The sequence below is a fragment of the Cajanus cajan genome, chromosome 2 (assembly GCF_000230855.2).
Source record: "Cajanus cajan strain Asha chromosome 2, NIPB_CcT2T_4, whole genome shotgun sequence".
In the NCBI taxonomy this organism is placed as follows: Eukaryota; Viridiplantae; Streptophyta; class Magnoliopsida; order Fabales; family Fabaceae; genus Cajanus; species Cajanus cajan.
The window spans coordinates 72206795-72227605 of NC_138518.1; the positions used below are offsets into that span (position 1 = coordinate 72206795).

Consider the following 20811-nt stretch of genomic DNA (forward strand, 5'->3'; position numbering starts at 1 on the left):
TGCGAATTTATTTGCGAAAAATAATTTACATATATTTCTTACAAATTTTTTTACAATTTTAATAATTATAGAAATTTTTTTCCATGGTAAAAATTTGCAAAAAATATTGTAAGAATTTTATTTTGTTTCTTGCAGATTTTCTTGCAAAAATAAATTTGCAAGTAATGTTTACTAAATTGGTAGAAAAATTTTGCAGGTAACTTTTTATGCGGATTTTCTTACAAATTTTAATCTGCAGGAAAAATAAAAAAAATATTTAAATTTGTAAGTTTAATATTTTAAAAAAACTTCAAGTCCCACGTCAATCGAAAATAAATCAATTAAAAAATATATAAGTTAGGGCAACACTTACCTTACAAGTTGATTTGTATGGTTGAGTAAGCTTATAATCTACAATCTTAGAATTTAAAAGATTATGTATCACATGTTGGAGGCATGGAAACAAATGTTTTGGATGAATTCATTGTGAGTATTTGAATGTTGAAAAATTATTGATAGAATTTATAGTAATTTCTTTAATTTTTTTTCATAAAAGTATTCTTGCAAAATTTCTTGCGAAAAAATTCGCAGGAAACTTTCCTGCGAAATTTTTTTTGCAGGAAACTTTCCTGCAAAGTTTTTTTTGCAGGAAACTTTCCTGTGAATTTTTTTCGCAAGAAATTCCGCAGGAAAATTTCTTGCGAATTTTAAAATTCGCAAAAATATATTATCCACGAAAGTATTACCTGCAGATAAAATTTTACAAAAAAAATTTGCAGGAATAATGTTTCCTGCAAATTTTTATGAAAAATTCGCAGGAAAAGTCGCATGTAATAAAAAAAATTCTATTAGTGAGCGTGGTCTAACATAAGAAAAACACTTTTAAATAAACAGAGAAATTATTTACTAGTTTTAGACTATTGACTATCTACGATCCCGACCACTTCTTATTTAATATATTCAAATTTTTATTTTATAAAAACAAATAATTATATATCATATAAAAATTAATTAGCAATACAGGATCGTTTCATAATTTCTCCGCATAGAAACAGCTGTGAATTATTTTTCAAATATGAAGTGAGAGTGTGTTTAACAACTTATTTCATAGGCTTATAAACATATCATTAACTTATTAGTTAGTTTGGCTAAAAAAAAATTATTTGATATTAAATTTATATGAGCTTATTTATAAAGTTTATAATTTATTTTCAAAAGCTAATTGAAGTAGTTTATAGCTTATAAGCTTTAAACTTTTTTCTTTCTCTTGTTAATTTACTTCAAATCCTTTAAATTTTTTACTCCTTTTTAATTTATAAATATTTTTCTTTTGCTGAAATAAAATGGTTGATTGAAAAAACACTTTCAATATTGTCAAGTAAAACACAAATAATATGTGAGTTTTTTACTCAAATAATACTATTTTAATTTTTTTTTACCCAAATAGCAACTGTGCAAATTTATTTTCTCAACTAGCATCATTCACTGTTCACGTTCAGAATGGGCCGTTTTGATTTCAGAAAGAGTCGTTCCGGATTAAAAAATAACACATGACGAATGGATCAGAACCGTCCCGGATTCAAAATCAACACATAAAATGTGGAACCAGAACGGGTCGTTCTGAATCCGGAACGGGTTGTTCTGGCCTAAAAATAAAAAAAATTTGGTTCAATTTTCACTTATCAAATACCAAAACTCAGAAACTAACATCAAATAATTAAATTTATTGAATATTAACATTATAAATATAACTAAATAAATTATTAAAATTCAATACAATAATAAAGATTAATGGTGGCAGAAACTGATTATGTTGTTCTCTAATGTCCATCTCTGTTTTAATCCTGCTGGACTTTGGCTGACCCATTCGGAAACTTGCCGCAATCACACCACATTACATTTAGTCATACTGTAAATCTCCGAGTGGGTCATGCGAGTAAGGGATATGAACTTTCTGGAACTTGCCGCAATCACACCACATTACATTTAGCTTTACTGTAAATCTCCCAGCGGGTTATGCGAGCAAGGAATATGAACTTTCTGGAACTTGTCGCAATCATACCACATTTCATTTAGTCTTACGGTAAATCTCCCGGCGGGTCATGCGAGCAACATAATTAGTTTTTGCCAACATAATCAGTTTTCCAGCGGGTCAGCTAAAGTCCAGCGCAGAATTAAAATAAATATGGACATTAGAGAACAACATAATCAGTTTCTGCCACCATTGATCTTTATTGTTGTATTGAATTTTAATAAATTTATTTAGTTATATTTGTAATGTTAATATTCAATAAATTTAATTATTTGATGTTAGTTTCTGAATTTTGGTATTTGATAAGTGAAAATCAAACTAAATTTTTTTTATTTATAGGTCAGAACGGCCCATTCCGGATTCAGAACTGCTCGTTCTGGTTCCACATTTTATATGCTAATTTTGAATCCAGAACCGCCCATTCTGAAATCAGAACGACCCGTTCTAAACGTGAACAGTGAATAATGCTAGTTGGAGAAATAAATTTGCACAATTGTTATTTGGTTAAAAAAAATTTAAAATAGTATTATTTAAGTTAAAAAAAATCATAATATGTGACTACTCAACTAATTCCTAGTTAATAAGGGAGAAAGTAATGTTATGGAGATTCGAATTCCCTCATGAAAAAGGTGAAAGTTTGATACGAGACTTTAACTACTTGTGTTAAATTGCATTAACTTATAAATCATTTTACCTATTCTATCATTCTCTCACAGTTTTTATAAAATTCGATTTATATCATTTTACATTTATCAACGGTAATCTTAAGAAATACTTTTAATTCAAATAAGCTAGCAAACTTGAAAATTTTCAGCTTCAAACTTATAAGTTTTTAAGTTATTTATAAATTTTCTATCAGCTTACTAACTAGTTTTATCATACACACCTTTAAATATGTAATTTGATTCGGATGGTATGTTAAAACATTTTTCGATGTATACGGTTTTATTTTTGAAAACATTGTTATTAACCATATGTGTTCTACTTCAACTTTTCCCCTTGTGGAACCAGTTGACTCAATTTAGGAATAATTACAAGATGAAGACGATAATAGCAGCATGTAATTGTTTGCAGGACCACTGAGTCTCATGGAGGCAATTTTACCTTGTTTTGTACGCAAATTGAAAAAAAAAAGGTAGTTATTCATGTCATGGATCCCTTCCTGCACAAGTAAGGAAGTTAGTATTAGAATGGGTTACGTTATGGCACCCACTCTTGTAACTTGCACTCTCACACCATGTGGAACACGAGATGATCTTGTCTGTACAAGAGCCAATGCCAATCAAGTGTTTGTGTGAATCAAATTTAAGCACCTAACTACAAGACCACGGTTTTGGTGAAACCACTCAGGTTCTGCCATTCCAATTAGGGACACCACATGCATTCTTAATATAAGTTGCTATCTAACTGCAACATATGTTAGATAACTTACACCACATTCAACCCTATATATCTTCTTTCTACTGATGATTAATCGATGACTTTTTAGTTTCAATTATATGAATGCCACCATGCACTTGGCAGGCCAGGCCGAAAATACAATCAACAATATTCTCTTATTTTTGTATTTATTTATTTTTAGGTGAAGTGATATGGTCCCTATATCTAATGAATGAAAAGCTGAAGATTGAGAGACGCACATGTTTAAAGAGACGACACTATGATAACACAATAGATTCTTTGCAGGGCATGTCTTATGAGAATTGAGAGGAAAGTCTAAATAGTAATTCATTCACAATCCTTACATGAAAACGACGGATCTATCACGCGCTGATTTACTGTTGCTCTAACTTTGATCATCAAACAACTTCACTGCATTGCAAAGTCGTTCAAAATCACACAATATTTCCAACAGCAAGTTGAATTTACGAGACAAATTGACAATTGAATTTGATAAGGCAGATAAATATACTAAATAATGTTTTCGATTTACTTATACAAAAAAATTATTACTTTTGATTTAATATTAAATTATTTGTTATCTGGGAAAAGAACAATTGCAAGTTGAAACCATATATTTTGCATCTCCCTCCAACGAACTCATCCAAGACTTTTCTTTAATAAGCCAAACCACATCATTGATTATAAAAGTAATTCCAAGTACATGATGTGCCTAAGTTACTAAGCAAGGCAAATAAATGTATTACATGTAAGCCAGCACTACAGTTCCATTCCCCTCCATCCTTTTTCTAATAACCATTTTGACATATATAGCATGATCAATAGCCGACATGCACCAAAATGCACCTTACAACTCAAGTTGTATTTTATGTTCCCAAGGATTACACTATTGGAGAAAAAACTTATTAAAGTTCTTAAATCTCATGTTGTATTATAAGACTCACTAAAACTGAGTTAAACAACTCTACCGTGATTGCACCATTAAAAGCGCTATTAAGGATTCTTTACAAGTCTGTCTCATTTCTAAGCACCTGTTACCGAAGAAATTAAACCATTAAAAGGTAATGATGCGACACATAGTAAAAGAAAATTGCCTATAGAAGCAACTCTGTTGTATTAGAGAAAACCTACAACTTTCGGTACAATTTGCAAGAGAAATACACTATAAATTATTGTCATTTTAATTTACTTAATGTGCAACATTGATAGTGCTCAATAGTTTTACACTTAAACCATTTGCCTCCTCTTCTCTTGCATTAAATAAATAAGTTTCTATATGAAAAGAAATGAGCTATCAACCCGTTTTTATGGCATTCTATTCGACACATGGACTTGCCTAGTTTTAACAAAAGCCTTTACATAGTTATATAAGCTTTATTTTAGTAGTTGTTTAGATTTTAATTCAACAACAATAGAGCCTTGACCTTATTCAATCCAATACAAGACATTTCTATTCTGAGAACTAAAAAGATAGTATCAGCGATTTGAGTTTGTCCGGAAACATCAAAAGCACAGAAATACATCGCGTAGTTAGTTTAACTTATTTTGTATTAAAAAACACTTGTAATCAAAAGCTTCCGGAAATACAGAAATTAAGTTAGTAACAGCCGCAGCAGATAAGCTTAACAGAATATAATATTAAACTGATAAAAATAACATGAACATTACAATCATAAGGTCACATTGAGACGGATATTGCTGTTGATGGAAATGCGTAAGTGGAGAATCTATTAGTTACAGGAATAACTATCTGGAACAACTAGGCTAAATATGCACATAAAGAAGACATTGAGAAGAGTTATATGCATAGCTTAACTATTGGTTTTTTGCTGGACAACTACAGCCGCAGCTCTGTACCACGAGGCAGCAGCCACTGCACCAGGGTCAGGAACTGATGAAAGAATCTCTCCCGACACATAAGTTGAACGCCCAGCCTGCATTTGTTACATTGTCAGATCCATACAACGAATAAAAACATGGAAGTGAGTGCATAATGGTTACCATGAATCCTTAGATTGAAATGTCTAAATGCCACAATGTCTCTACTATTCAAAACGATCATCTCAAAATAGGAAATCGCCATATTTTAGTCCTCGGCACATTTTCATTAACCTCCATAAAAGATAAATTGCTTCTGTTGTAGACTTTCTTGACATAAAACCAAATTGATTCTTCGCAATTCTCGTTCCTCCTCTTAATCTATACTCAATCACCTTTTCTTGTAATGACTTGCACTAATTAACATGAGAGTAACTTGCATTAATTATCACCTACAACTTTTGCTATGATTGGAACAAGAAATTTATCAGAGAGATGAGAATAGAACACTGCACAATTTTGAGGGTCTACACCTCCCTTCCCAAAGTCCCCAAAACTATTCCCTCCCTTTTATCTTTGCCTCTAACAATTTCCTCTTCCTTCATACCTTCATTTCCACGTAGGCAAGGTTGTAACAACCCATATCGCTCTTCTGCCCCTTACTCATCTTTTCACATGGCCTAGTATATGAGTACCTAACAACCTACAACGCAAAGAATCATTGATGAGATTGTCACCTGAGCTTGCATGTTCTTGGTTGACTCAGCTCCAGCTAATGCAGCTTCAGACGAGAGAAGAAAGGCAATGGAAGGATCATCACCAGAATTTAGTCTCTGTAAGCCCAAAGAAAAATAACAGTGTTAAGGCCCTGTTAATAGTTAAGATCAATTAACAAGTATTGTTGATACCTCTTGAAGAACTGACAATGCTGGAATTAGGGCATCTAGCAATGTTCTATAACCAGCACTAGCACCCCCATATTTACTAACAGCAGCAATGGAAGCCGCAAGTGCTTCAGCCCCTGAATCAGAAGAATCAATGATGGAAGGATGATTCTACTAAGACAAGATAAACAAAAGAACAATAAATTGTTGCTTGTTTAGGAGAATATTCTCACATTGTTTTGGCGTGACACCAGAGTGAGAATTTTCTTTCAGCTGTGTATATGCTGCCTTGCAAAAAATTGTATATCTGGAAAAAAAATATATACAATCAAGTGTGAAAGTGATAATAATCAGATAGCATAAATACTATGGTTTATGGAATACATAACAATGGAAGAATACATGATCCCACTTGTTCCTCCCATAGCTCGTCCAATTGACGATCCAATTTCACCAACAGTCTCTGCAGCATCATTCAGAGGATAACTATGAACAAAAAATAGGAAGTTCATATCAGATCACAATCACTACTTAAATTGACAATGATATTTTGCAGCAGTCATCTGCTGTTTTGAAGTTTCTCAAGGAAAGATAAAAGGCCTAAAACAACATATATCAACACTTCATTAATCCAAAATGCAAGCAAATAACTGGTCACCCTTGTGCTCCCAATAAAGTGTAAAAGAGCAAATAGCAGTGTCAATATTCAAGGCATGGGTATCAATATACCCGTTACACATGAGCATTGACAAAATTGCCCCATATGAATGAATACATAAAGTTGGGTTGGCAGAAGTAAGAACAGAAGAAAAAGTTGGATTGCTTTCCTTTCCCTCAATTATCTTTCCAACAGTTAATCTATGGATAATAATCACAGATATTCTTTAAGAGTCTGCTCCATGGGTATGTATCTTGAATTCTTTACATGAGTAACAATACTTCTGTACTGAATAAGATATTTGTTCTCAAGTGCTCTCTTTATTTTTATTTTTTTTTCCATCATTAAGATCGGTGATTTGAAAACCAAACTGCACCAGCTGATCAAATTAGATAATACGATTACCATAAAAAGTATTGGTAGAAAGTTCTAGGACATAATCAAGATAAAAAATAAAAACCTTTTGTAATGCATTATTATTTTTCTATGAAAAATAACTCGTGCGTTTTTTCTGTAAGAGGTTTTACAATAGTCAAAAAGTCAAGGAAAAATGAGAAGAGCATTCCTTGCAATAACATACAAGCAGATTGCCCCAGTGTAGTACCCTGGAGCAAGATAGGGCACAAACTTACTTTTTGATGTCCTCCAGAACTGCTTTTGCACCTCTATACATCTGCAAAATTAAACCAGAATGTAGTAAGTGAAGCACTAGATACATCAACAGTTATAACTTATAAAACAGGAATGATGATAATTTTGACTTTTTGAGAATAGAACTCACAGTTGATCCACAGTCACCATCACCAACTTTGCTATCCCATTCATTTAGACTGTCCTTGAGATTTATAATTGCATTTGCAGCAGCTTCAATGGCTTCCTGAAGAACCTGACCTTGCTTATTTAGTGATACTGGCTGACTCTGTGGCTTACATAAAGCAAAAAGGAAAACAGAAGCAGTCCCAAGTCAGAACTGCTTTGGTACAATTTCAGAAATGAAGAATATGAGTAGAAAAGAGCCAATCCTACTGCAATAATTATACTACTTTAGGATATTTTCTGTATTCAGTTTATTTTGCATCTTATTTTTGCAATGAGAATGAATACCACTATTCTACAATATGGAATATTATTCACCAATTCATATGATACCTTAACTATATTCAATGCCAGTTTAGACAGAAATGATCATAAACTAATTATTTCAAAAGTCATGGAAGGAAATGAAAGATTTCCATTGATGTACCTTGTCACTCTTAGCTGATTGAGACAGTGGAACTGGAACAGGAATCTTGGCAGGTGGGCGATTACCTGTCATCAAGAAACAACTTCAAAAGCTCATTGAATGCTTAATTTAATGAATTTGCTTGTGACACTTAACATGTGATTTTAAAGATGTGAAAAGCTATGTTGTTCATAGCACAATATAATTTTTTCAAGTCTTCATGTTCATGCAATGAGTTCAGTCAAAGAAATGCAACTAGCATAATTACTGACCATCTTCCGTGACTGGCCAATACGGAGCTTTAGTTGCAGCATCTAATCGTTGAAGAATAGATGCATCAGCCTTCATGATAGAAATTGAGAAACCTAAGAGTGACACAAATGCCAATCAGAAATGAATTTCAAAGAAATGTATGTTTTGCCATAATCTGCAATAACAAATCTGCTTACCTGCCATATCGAGAGAAGTGATAAATGACCCTGTATAAACCCTATCAACAGCCAGCCCGTGTTCCAGCTGCAATTTTGGGACTGCCTTTCCTGTCACAATCATTAGTTCCATTAAAGGAGTGCCACCTAACCTGCATTTGAAGAATCTCACTTCAGGACTGCTCTAATGTAACATCAATAAAATTATGGACAATGTAACATTTAAACTATGGGATTCACTAAAATCATAGATAATTCAAAAGACATTTAAGAAGGAAAAAAAATTAATAGGACTCACATGCACTCGCTTCTCAGAAATAACTTCAATTGGTTCATATTCATAATAGTGAGAGTGGAAATATAGACACTTGAACTATTGTAGTAAAAACAAGTTGACACTTAAAACAGTAAGATACCAAAAAATCTGTTTAAAAATAGTGTATTTACCAAAAGTAAATCACTGGTGTGCGAACTCCTATTCACAAAATTAACAAATCTAATCATTTTCATAGCCAGTACGCAGCCTTATGCAGCAAGCAGAAAAGTTGTTTCCAGTATTTGAACCTGGGACCTCTAGGTCATAAGCAGAAAACCTTACCATTGCACCAAGGTTTGCCCTCAACCACTAGTAAAATATAAAATATAAAAAAGAGTAGTCAAAACCACAGAATTCTTTAAAGCCATATATGCATTTGCAGATTAAAATTTAGTGCTACCTAAATAAAATGTGTACAATGTTATGATAATTTATTTTCAATGTTTTGTAATGAAAAGATCCATGAAAGCACTTGCATAATGTTTTTAAAATGGCTTTTGTGATTTAAATATTATTTCTAAGAAAATTATGAATCTATAAAAATTACAAAAAGATAAATTTGGTTATCGAGCAAAGATAAAATTTATGAACCTACCCATTGACCATGAGAACCACTCTACAACCTCGTGTAATAGGAACATAGTTTGTTTCCTGCAAACATTACCAAAAGAAAAATGACTGTAGCTAGTTCAAAAGAATGATCATCTAAAACTAATTGCTTCATTGTGAAATCATATGCAAAGAGCGACACAAAAACTTAAACAACACCACTCACATAGCAGCAATAAAATAAAACTGATAATTGTCAATATTAACTAATGTTGTCAATATCTGTCTCCTCTTCATAAAGAAAATTATTAAAAGAGAGTTCATGGTGAATAATATTTATGAGAATTTAGTTTTTAATTGAGTCCAACGGGCACCAAATGATCCACGTAGCCAACCTCACCTAGTGATAAGGTTATTGTTGTTGTCGTTTCTCTTCTTTATACTAACTAATATTGTTATAATATGGCAAGACCAAAATATAAATATTAACCTTAATAAATAGGATATGAAGTTAGAAGGCAAGTATTTGAAATGTAAAAGACAAGTTCATTTATACTCTGTATTCTCTTTTTGAGGAGTGTTAGCAATACACTCCTTCCAATCAACACTTTTATTGGCTAAAATTTATTGAAAACTACAAAATCATGAATGAGATTCATTAAATAAGAATGGGACCAACATAATTTTGTGATTTTCAAAAACATTTAGCCAATAGTTTCATAGAATATGTTACTAGCATTTCTCCTCTCTAAATAAAGATAAAACAAAAACCCGGTTGACATGCAGTCATGCACGTTAGACACTAGTATATTAATGCCTAAGTGACTGACAAATATAATGAGTATGCATAGACAGACAAGATGAAAATAAATATTCAAAGAAAGTCCCAGACTTTCAAAGGATATACATATACAGACAAGAAACCATATCAAGAGAAAATTGAACAGCATAGAGTAGAAATACTCTAATTCAAATGCAGAGAAAAGAATGTAAGATGGAAAACTCAGTACACAAAATCTCCATTCTCCCTGAATATCAGATATAGAAACATTACAAAAACAGTCATAGGCTGACACCATTTCATTATAAGACTTGTATGAAACATGTTTAAAGGAACAAAAAAATCTAAGTTGTGGCATACCGGAGACAATATTTGCATAAGAACATGAGAAACCACTCCATCTACAGGCTGAAGATCTGCCACAGCTGCACCAGGTTCTCCATGCTGTATAATATTCAGAACTTGAATGAGAATGAAAGCAATAACTGAAGTGAAGACAAACTTCAATTGCTAGGGAGTTAAATAGAAAATATTTTTTGTGTAATATTTTTTTCTTATAATAGGATTTAAGAGAAAGAAGATTAAATATAAAAAGGTGAGATAAGAAATCCATCTAGATCAATCAGAAAAGGAAGAAAAAAAATAAGAAATGAGGGGGAGAAACTATTATTTTGAGTCTCATGAACTGAAATGCACAGGCAAATAACTACAAGAACTTATTTTAGGATATAAGATTTTGAATAACATATTTGCACTGTAACAAATAATTTGAGGTTTTAAAATATCTGTTTAGAAAGACAAGGTGCCTATCTAAAGGTATCTTACAATTCCAAGACCCAGTTCCATCTTTTCAGGGCCCAAACGATCTGATGTAACCTGACCAGGAAGTGTGCAAATGGATAATGCAACCCCCATTGTGCCCACCATTTCAGATGCACGTTTTGCTTCTGCAGCAACATCAATGAGAGAAAGGCCAGCGGCGGCAGCAGCTCCTGCAACCTGCCTCACTCAAAACAAAAATATGATTAAATACGAAAGACTGAAAGTAAATAAGAACTTGATTATAATATAATTTATTGATACTTGTACTGCAATTTTCAACAAGAAAATAAATTCACATTATTAAACATGCCAGAAAGACATTTCTTTTTGTCAAAACATCCAGAATGCAATAATAAATATTGAAGGGGATTTCTGAACAAACCTTATGAACCAGAATAGTGCCTGCCAAACCTCTTCTTCCAGCAATTCCTCGAGGTGGAGGTAAGGCACAATCATCCCCAACAATTACAGTCTGCACGGTGCAAAATACTTGGCACTCTTGTATAATATCAGTTATCATATCTTAAAGGTGAAAACAATCCTCCATCTAAAGTCTAAACATACCTCTACTTTGTAACCTTCAGACTTTGCTTGCTCAGCAGCCAAACCAAAGTTCAAACGATCACCGGTGTAGTTCTATCAACACCCAAATTTGAACACTATGAATCCAGAAACAAAGTAGATCCTATTGATTCCTCATGATCTGACCACACTAGTGCAAAATCCATACATCATAATGAAAAAAAAAATGAAAAAAAAAAAACATTTCAAAACTGACTTTGTAGAGTACCAAAAAAATTTATTGAAAAAAAAATGCAACTTCTTTTATCTAATTCTCTTTAATCACATTAGACTTTCTGAGTACAACATCAAAATATACCGATCTATTAGCACCACGACCCAGCTCATCAGCTCAAATTTGTGGGATTCAATGGAAAGATATGGAAGTGCACAATTATGGGAGAGAAAAGGATGAAGGAATTCAGTTGATGTACTCTTTTCTATTTAAGACATCTGCTTTTATAAAAACACATTTTGGTGTTCACGTTCAGAAAAACGTATGTATATCATTCATGCATTTTCTGCCTTTTCCTTCCACATCATAAACAATTTAAAAAACTACTCAGGAAAGAGCATCAAAAGTATCGGTACCGTGACAATCAGAAGACATCCCATAGGACCAGTCACAGCTCGTATCCCCTAATTTGAAAGAGCAAATGCAGCAGATTCATAATACAGATACCAACATATTTATAGTTGAAAGGGTAATATACACATCACTTCCAACAATAAGATGAAACCATACAGCTAGAATTGAATCGACTGGGGGAGAGGCAAAGATGTCCCCACAGATGGCTGCCGTCAGCATTCCTTCTCCAACATATCCAGCTTGAGCAGGCTCATGGCCACTTCCTCCCCCTGTATGAGAGAGGAATTGTAAAGATACATACTACATAATAATTCTTCTCAACTCTCAAGGCATGAATTAGGATAAAATTAAGGAATCGGTTAATTTAGTTTATATTTGAGAATTTATCAGGAATTGTAAAGGTACATATATGTTATGCGAGTCCTAGTAGTGAACTCCTTAAAATCAAAGCAAAAAAGCAGAATGATGGAGAACGTAGAAAAGCCAAGTGACACTATGAACAGAGCTGAATTGATGGTCGAAGTCCCTCACCTGATATGATTGAAACTTTATCGTATGTTGTACATGAAACATCGGCACGTAACACAACCTTCACCTGCATTCCTCGGTGCAAATAAAAAAATGAAACATGTTAAGGAACTTTCATGTGTGAAAAGGCAAGAGGCAAAGGTGTATGTGTGAGTAATAATACCTCACCTGAGGAAAGCCATCTAAATATTGGAGAGCAGGATAAGTGTGCACAAGACCTTGAATGTATTCAGTAACAACATCTGCAATGAACAGAAATGGGAATGATCAAATCAAACTTGCATGTAAAATAATATGGAATAAAGAGAAAAGAATGCAATGGTTTCCTTAGCTAATAACAGGTATGGCATAGTGGATGGAATTTGATTGTGATGAGAAATTGAAAAAGAATGGAAGAAACGCATACCGTTGGGGTCGTTGATGAACTTCTTAGCTGGATATGCCATGGTTCAATCGGAAACGAAACCCTACAAATCGAAAGATAAATAAAATGGCTTGCTTAGTTTCTCACTTGTGAGTTTGAGAATTATAACAAAAGAAAATGCAAGCTAATGCTCTTCTCATCAAGCCCCACTCCTCCTTTTATGCCAACGACCACGCTTTGACTTTTCACTTTTCAGCTAATGTCCCTTATCCATAACACCTACTATTTCATACCACTAAGGTAATCTTCTGAACCTTAACAAAAAATGTGAGCATAAATCACTCTTCTCTTAGTTGTTTATGTTGTCGTAATAACATCATTACATTGACATGGAGTTATTGTGAGCTATATGTACAAAACTGAAAAACATTAAGTATATACAAAACTCAAAACAATTATCATGTGTTTGTTTATTATTTTTATTAGTGTCATTAATATCATTCTATAAGGGAATGCTCTTGAATGTTGATTATGGAGTCTGTATACCGGTTTAAAATCACGTTAAAAAAAATATTTTAATAAAAAAAATTAGTATCAGTCATTTTTGGTTTCGATATCTTAATAAAAAATTATTATTGCAAGTGTAAAATTATGAATCAAATATATTTGCTTGTTGTACAGTTTGGTTGGTGATACATTTTAAAAATCATTATTACAAAGTAAAATTATGAAATAGATATATTTACTTATCATATAGTATACACTTTTATCGGATTGATGTTCACTGAATCTCATTTTATGTTAATACTTGAATTTGGAGGATTTGTATCATCTAGGTCTGTGGTCGACTAACGTCTTTCTTTGATATAGATATTTATCGAGTCTCTTTGTACTTATGTACTTAAAGCTTAAAAGTTGGGTTTTGTTAACAATTATGGGACAGTTTTACAAACCATTTATTAGATGTAATTGTTTTCAAGCATATTACATTTTTTGAACTATTTACTTCAGTCTTGTTATGACATATAGCAACAAGAATGATACATCATTATTTTTGAAATATTTTTATAGTCATAAATACGTCACGTTAAAATCACTAGACTTAATAATAACAAAATGAGTCATTAAGGTGAACTTAGTGATTAGATGTGGAGGGGTTGAGGTAGTTAAAGCATGAGGACCTATATTCAATCCTTATTACGACCATCTTTATAATATTTCTTATTTTTACCAAAAATAACGATAAAATAGTAACGCTATCAACTATACTAATTTATAATCGAATAAAAACATGATTTTTTTAATTGTTATAGATTATAATGACTTTTTATTTATATATTTATTTTAATTTTGTTCTTTTATAAATTTTTTTGGTAGTCGCCAATGGCCATAACAATCTCATCCCCTTTCTTTTTTTTATATTTATTTTTTTGAGTACTTTTTATTTTTACAAAACCGATAAATAAGATAATTTATTTTTAAAAATAATATATATATATATATATTACACATTTAGAAAATAAAATTAATTAAATGAAAAAAAATATAACAATTTTTTAAAATAAATCAATTTCATTTTTTAAATATTACATATTCTAAAAATAAATAAATCACTTTTTGTAGGTCACTATGGATTGTAGTAATTTTTTATTTTATAATACTAGGGTTTTTTTAAGGTTGTTGATGCCCATAGTGAGCTCCTTTTTTTAATCTGTTTTCTGGTTTGTTTTATTTATTTTTTAAAAATTGATGAATAAAGATAATTTATTTAAATAAATTGAAAAAATATGTAAAATTTGTTTATAAATATATTAGATAATTATTTATTTATTTATTGGGTTTTTATTTTTCATTTATTTTTTTAAAAACTAATAAGTAAAGATAATTTATTTTAAAAAAATGAAAAGTATGCAAGATTTGTTTAATATGAATACCAATTTTTTTTAAAAAATACTTTTCGTTTTTTTAAAATATTACAAATTTAGAAAAATAAACTTAACTAAATTAAAAAATATATATAACAATTTTTTAAAAATTAAATCACTCGTAAAAAAAATTCTTTTAAAATAAATGGTGTCATAGGGGCATAGTAGTAAAAAAAAATACAATGCCATTATGGTCTATAGCAACTTTAAAAATCCAACTCTATATATAGTATTTTTTAACAAGTTGTTATGGTTAATAATGACCTTAATGATGTCACTATTGACTATAACGAATCTTATGGCTCATTGTGTAATAATTATAGGAAAAAATATATAATTGATTTTTTTCATGTGTCACGAGTATCACTATTAACCATACATACAAGAACAATTTCAAAAGTATAAATAGATTTAAATTAACTCTATTTACTTAATTTGTTTTTAAAAAAATGGCCTACAATGGTCAAAAAGCCCATAAGTTGTGTACTCTTTAAGCCCAAAGCTAAAAATAAACTATTGAGTAAATTATATTTACATCTTTGTATATTTTCAAGATTATAGTGAAAGTCAATACTCTTTTATTATTTACAATAAAATTCCTTAAAAGTTGAAAAAATATTACACTCACAAGTCTTGTATTTTTTTCAAAATTACACTCAATATTTCTCCATTATTTAAACCTACAATGAAACTCCTTAAAAGTTAAAAATATGTTAGATATTATATTCAATACTCAATTTTACACTATTTTCGTACTCCAACACTTAATGATACGTGTGTTTTGTTTAAAAAATAATGAGACATTTTATGACTCTGAATTTTGTTAAAAAAAAATACAATAGAGATTATAAATTGTAAATCAAGTGAGATACTACATAATTAAAAAAAAGTAAAATAATCTTAAAAAAATTGAATAACAAAGGTTGTTATAAAATAAGAGAATAATTATTATTAATAAAATAAATAATTAATTTTTTTGAGTAAATTACATTTATAAAAAGGTATTGGGTGCTATCTCAAAAAAAAAATACTAGAAATGTAATTATTTACATACATAGCCAAGATAAAAGTCCAATAGTTAAGTCTTGAAAATTATAGATATTTATGATAATTAAGATAAGAAAATTTCATTCTAAAATTTTTAGAAATTATCTTCGTAAAATCTGTAATTTTAATACAGTCAAACATCGATATATAACGTACTACTAGGATCATGAGGATGTAAAATACACTTCTAAAATTATTTGAATTTAGATTATTGCTTAAGTTATTTTAGAGAAGGTCCTCCATATCATGATAGTTGGTAATACATTTTAATGTTTTCATTAACTCTCTCAATATTTTAATAAACTTCAATATTCATATCTGACTCCAAAATAAATGAATATGATGAAAAATATCTGTCACGTTTTATATACATATACATATATATATATATATATACACACACACACACACACACACACACACACACATATATATATATATATATATATATAACTTTTTAGAAAAAATTTAAGAATTATGTAAAATTAAAATTTAATCAAAAGTTCACTAATAATATTTAAGATAATGATTTAAATTGAGAACTTATATTTTTTTTGAATGTACCAGGAATAGCAAAATATATCTAACCTATATATTTTTTTTTACACATCAAATTTCACCTTAAACTACTCAAAGATATGTAAAATCTGATTAAAAATTATTTTTACAAAAATTCAAACTTAAATACTGTCCAAACAATTTGATATTGAATTTAATATTTTAACCACTTGTACCTCTAACCTATCTCGGTCTTTACTCTTAATACACAGAAGTGTTTTAAAATGATTGTCATAATAATTCAGAGGACAATACAAACTCTACCCAGGGACGTTAATAGACAAAGGGCAAAAGCCTAATTGGAATTGTAAACACGTACTCTGTGCTCCATGGATAACCACCAGAAAAAAGTAAAAGATCTGATCCTAACTATAAATGAAACTCCTCTTGACCAAAAAAAAACTATAACTGAAGCTCATACATGATGATTCGACATTTGTGCTCCTTGTCAAAGAATTGGAATTCTATCCTCACTTTTGACAGAGAGACAGAGAGTCACAATCCAAGATATCACTTTACTCCAAATATGAAATGATGAAGAAAGGTCTACCTCCTTGTTATAAAAAAAAATTAACATAAAAAATGCCTCCATATGTAGCTTCAGCTTCAATTTACTTTCCTCTACAAAGAGGCAGAAATTATCCACCCATAGAAGGTTCTTCTTCAATTTTCAATGGTTGAAAATTTTCATGATATTTTCACTACTAAATCTCATACTCTACTGTTCAGCCATTGAATTATGTCCTGTGTGATAGCATCTCGTTCGGGTTCAAAGAGTAAGTCATGTAAGTACCCATCGTATAGTTTGATGGTTTTGTCAGTTGAGGAGGCTTCTACATATAATTTTTGAGAAGCAACAGGATCAGTTACGGTATCAGCAGTGCCATGGAGAACAAATAATGGAACTCTCAATTTTCTCATATTTTGCTGCAAGTAGCTTGTAATTTTGAGAATCTCATGACCAGTACGCACTCTAAGAGATCCAGTACATACTAATGGGTCAGAATATTTAGCAATTAGTGCCTCTGGGTCTCTAGACACTGGCAACCCCTTCTTATATGCAGAACTACATTGATATTTTGGCAGCAAAATTGAAGCTATAGGAGCAAGTACCTGGAATGAAGAGGACAAGGAGATGAATAAGCAACCTCGGCCATTTCTTATGAATTCAATTTTGATTCTAAAATGAAGATGTCAACAGGTATCTTCTATAATCAGATACATAAACTGGACAGAATGATTACAGTATGCTCACCAGCAAAATTGGATGAGATGGGGCAACACCTACTGCAGGTGATGTCACTACAGCACCAGCTATGCGAGCTTCAATCTTTGGGTCAAGCATAGCCTAAAATGAAGATAGAAAATCAAAAAAACCAAATCATTTATACTTATTGAGCTTTTCCCTTTCCTAATAATTAATGGTTGCAAGAATCTTATTTAAAATAAATAAATAAACCTTAAGAGTAATGGCTGCTCCTGTTGAGTGTCCAAAGCAGAAACATGGAAGCCCTGGATTTTCATTTAGAATCTTCTCCAGAAACATTTTCTGTTTATCAAAAAGAGGAAATTCTTTATCAGTACAAAGATATTTTTCAATCAGATAATAAAATCTAAAAGTATTATCCCTACCCACTGCATCTCTCATTAACTACTAACCCACCATTATGGATACTTAATAGATAAATCACATCACCATTTATCATATATTGTCAAACGTTTTGTAGATTTCTTTTTGGAAACATACCATATCAGAAACAGCATCATCGATAGAATGGACATAAGCGTGCAACCCATCACTTCCACCATGGCCTAGGTGTAAACAGATAAAAATCAGAGTTGAGCAAATATTGAGGAGATGAAAAATATTTTAAAACATGGTTTACTAAAAAGGAAAAGTGTAAGTCACGATTTTGTTCCCTGAAGAACACACATCCTAATATTTCTAAAATGTTCATATCCTAACAAATTGCCATATATGAAACCCATATATGCTTTAACAATGAAGAAAAGGGAATCTAACCTTGGGGGGACTAGAACTAAATAAGTAATTTTTAAATGAAATACTTGTATTGATTCATTATTTAAAAAAGAAAAGGTCGGGACCATATGTTGCACTATTGCATGGTCCTTACTCCTGCTCTAGTAGGCAGCTAAGAAAAAGCACCATGCACCTGCTTAAGAAAATAATCACATAACACAATACCTACGGAAAAGAAAAGAAGAAAAAATATAAGGGAAAAAAATAATCTATATTTGATTTATCCTAATTCTTATGTTATAGAAGAAGTTTACCTAATTGAAAATTGTTTTGAAGAAAGCGTAGTGGAAGTAGCGAAAATAGAAAATGAGTGTTTAATGATGATAATGAGAATTGAGGAATGATTCTTGTCTTACCAACCCAATCCATGCCGTAAACCTTGAAACCATTCGCATTAAGCTGCTTTGCAAAAGGAGAATATCTGCCACTGTGAAAGAATAATGGTGAGGATAATGAGTAATGAGGAAAAAAAGAATAATGAATGGGTTGGGAAGGGAGGAAAATAGAAACCTGTGTTCATTAAGTCCATGCATAAGAAGAACAATTCCCCGGAGAGAGGTGTTGGTGTTATGGTGAGGAATGGGAATCCAAGAATGGGTGAAAATGATGTCACCCCTTGAGCTTGGGAAGAGGCGGTACTCCCTCAAGGTATCCGCATCGGAATCCTCCAACACTCTCCGAATGGCCAACGCCCTCCTGCCCGTGGACGTGGAAGCGGCGGTGCTCTTCCAGGCCAGCGGCGACGTGAGGACGGTCCCTTTTCGGAAGGGAAAGAGAAGGACCAAAACGACGGCGTTCAATAAGGCCACCAGGGCTCTCAAGGCTCGGAGGGAGAACAAGGCGCGGATCCGTCCGCTGGCGCCGGACGTCAAAAGCAACGCCGCCTCTCCCCTCCCATCCATTCCCATTCTTTCCTCAAACTCAAACACCATGCAATGCAATGCAATGCAGACTCAAAAATCCTTATCCAATTCCCAAAAATAGTTAACTTCCAAATATAGGTGATGATGGTCGATGGATCGATAACAGCGAGGATTTATTAGAAACAAAACGACACATAAACTTGGATTGCATTCGATGATAACTAAATGCGCCTTCTGTTGTCTTGGAAACAAAATTTGGATTTGCGCAGTGTTCCAGAAAGTGCTACTCCTTCTGCACCACGTTCCAGAAGCACCTAACATGTTGATGTGGGTATTTCCTAAACCACATCACACGTGTGTCTCTATTCGCATTACACGTCGCTTCTATGCGGCGAAAAATACTATCGCTACCTTCACGCCAGGTATTCTTTATTTTTCCATTATTTATGGCCACTCATACTTTGGTTCAACAACACCCTTTCCTCCACTCAATTTACTGCATGCTTTCAAGTTTACGATCTAATCATTAGAATAATGTTACTAATATCATAAATGATATAAATCTCCCTCTCACACATAATAATAGGTAAAAATACATTTTTTTCCCCTTATATTATTTATTAATATTAATTTAACTACACTTTAATTAATTAAATCAATTTAGTCTCACATCTTTGAAATGTATTTCAATGTTTGACATTCTATTTTTTTGTTTAATTACTTAACGGATCTGTCACATAACATGATGACATGACACGTATCATGTCATCATGCTACATGTCATGTCATGTGTCATGTCACGTGATATGATGGCATGACACGTGTGTCATCCGTTAAGTATTTAAACAGATGAAGCGAAAAGTTAAATATTAAGATATATTTTAAAGATATGAGACTAAATTGATTCAATTAATTAAAGTGAGACTAAATTAACACTAATAAATAATATAAAAAACAAAAATTATATTTTTGCCCATAATAATATCACTTGTCAAAATAAATACAAAATATTTAAACTCTCAATCCTTAATAACATGTAATGTAACCATTAAGATAATAACTTTTTATACATATAAAAATATATTCAAGTGACAATTTTATAATAGCTTTTGCTTTTGAAAGAAAATTTGAATACATAACAAGATTTCAAACAATCCAAAATCTTTGTTTTGAATTAAGTTTCCAAATTATGTTTTATAAAGAAGCGTCTGATGCACTATACGAACAATACCTTTTGAATGATCTCTCATACGTTATATTTGTTGACCAACTTGGATGAAGCATTTTACATATCAAATATTCAAAATGTTTTTAAATATTGACCAAGTATTTTTAATGCATTTAAAATGTTTGTACAAATTTTATTTCAAAAAAGGAGTTCATTAATTAAAAAGAAATAGAGTAATATCATAGTACTCTCAAGTTCATTAAAATAAATCAACTTA

The 20811-nt window shown here is 31.4% G+C and overlaps 2 protein-coding genes across 6 annotated transcripts; both read right to left on the minus strand.

The window, feature by feature from the left end:
- Positions 1–5029: 5029 nt before the first annotated feature.
- On the minus strand, positions 5030–13251 carry LOC109799394 (putative 3,4-dihydroxy-2-butanone kinase). 5 transcript variants are annotated; one of them, XR_014431772.1, is made up of 21 exons: positions 12975–13251; positions 12737–12810; positions 12572–12635; positions 12197–12309; positions 12043–12090; positions 11455–11526; positions 11273–11362; positions 10894–11067; positions 10429–10512; positions 9334–9389; positions 8444–8574; positions 8267–8359; positions 8016–8080; positions 7554–7691; positions 7405–7445; positions 6517–6600; positions 6348–6421; positions 6139–6251; positions 5968–6063; positions 5414–5646; positions 5030–5346 (listed from the first exon to the last, which is right to left on the minus strand). XR_014431772.1 is itself a non-coding variant. In XM_020359937.3 (20 exons), exons 1-20 carry the CDS (start codon positions 13012–13014, stop codon positions 5224–5226), a joined length of 1779 nt encoding a protein of 592 aa, XP_020215526.1. In that variant the 5' UTR covers positions 13015–13236; the 3' UTR covers positions 5030–5223. The 5 variants fall into 5 exon arrangements, 1 of the variants encoding a protein (XP_020215526.1); XR_014431771.1 differs by having other exon boundaries at positions 7554–7697; positions 12975–13247; XR_014431773.1 differs by having other exon boundaries at positions 7554–7697; positions 12732–12810; positions 12975–13244.
- Positions 13252–16677: 3426 nt separating this feature from the next.
- On the minus strand, positions 16678–19656 carry LOC109799640 (alpha/beta-Hydrolases superfamily protein). The gene is made up of 6 exons (XM_020360240.3): positions 19014–19656; positions 18860–18930; positions 18210–18274; positions 17922–18011; positions 17718–17810; positions 16678–17575 (listed from the first exon to the last, which is right to left on the minus strand). Exons 1-6 carry the CDS (start codon positions 19433–19435, stop codon positions 17174–17176), a joined length of 1143 nt encoding a protein of 380 aa, XP_020215829.2. The 5' UTR covers positions 19436–19656; the 3' UTR covers positions 16678–17173.
- Between the last annotated feature and the right edge of the window lie 1155 nt (positions 19657–20811).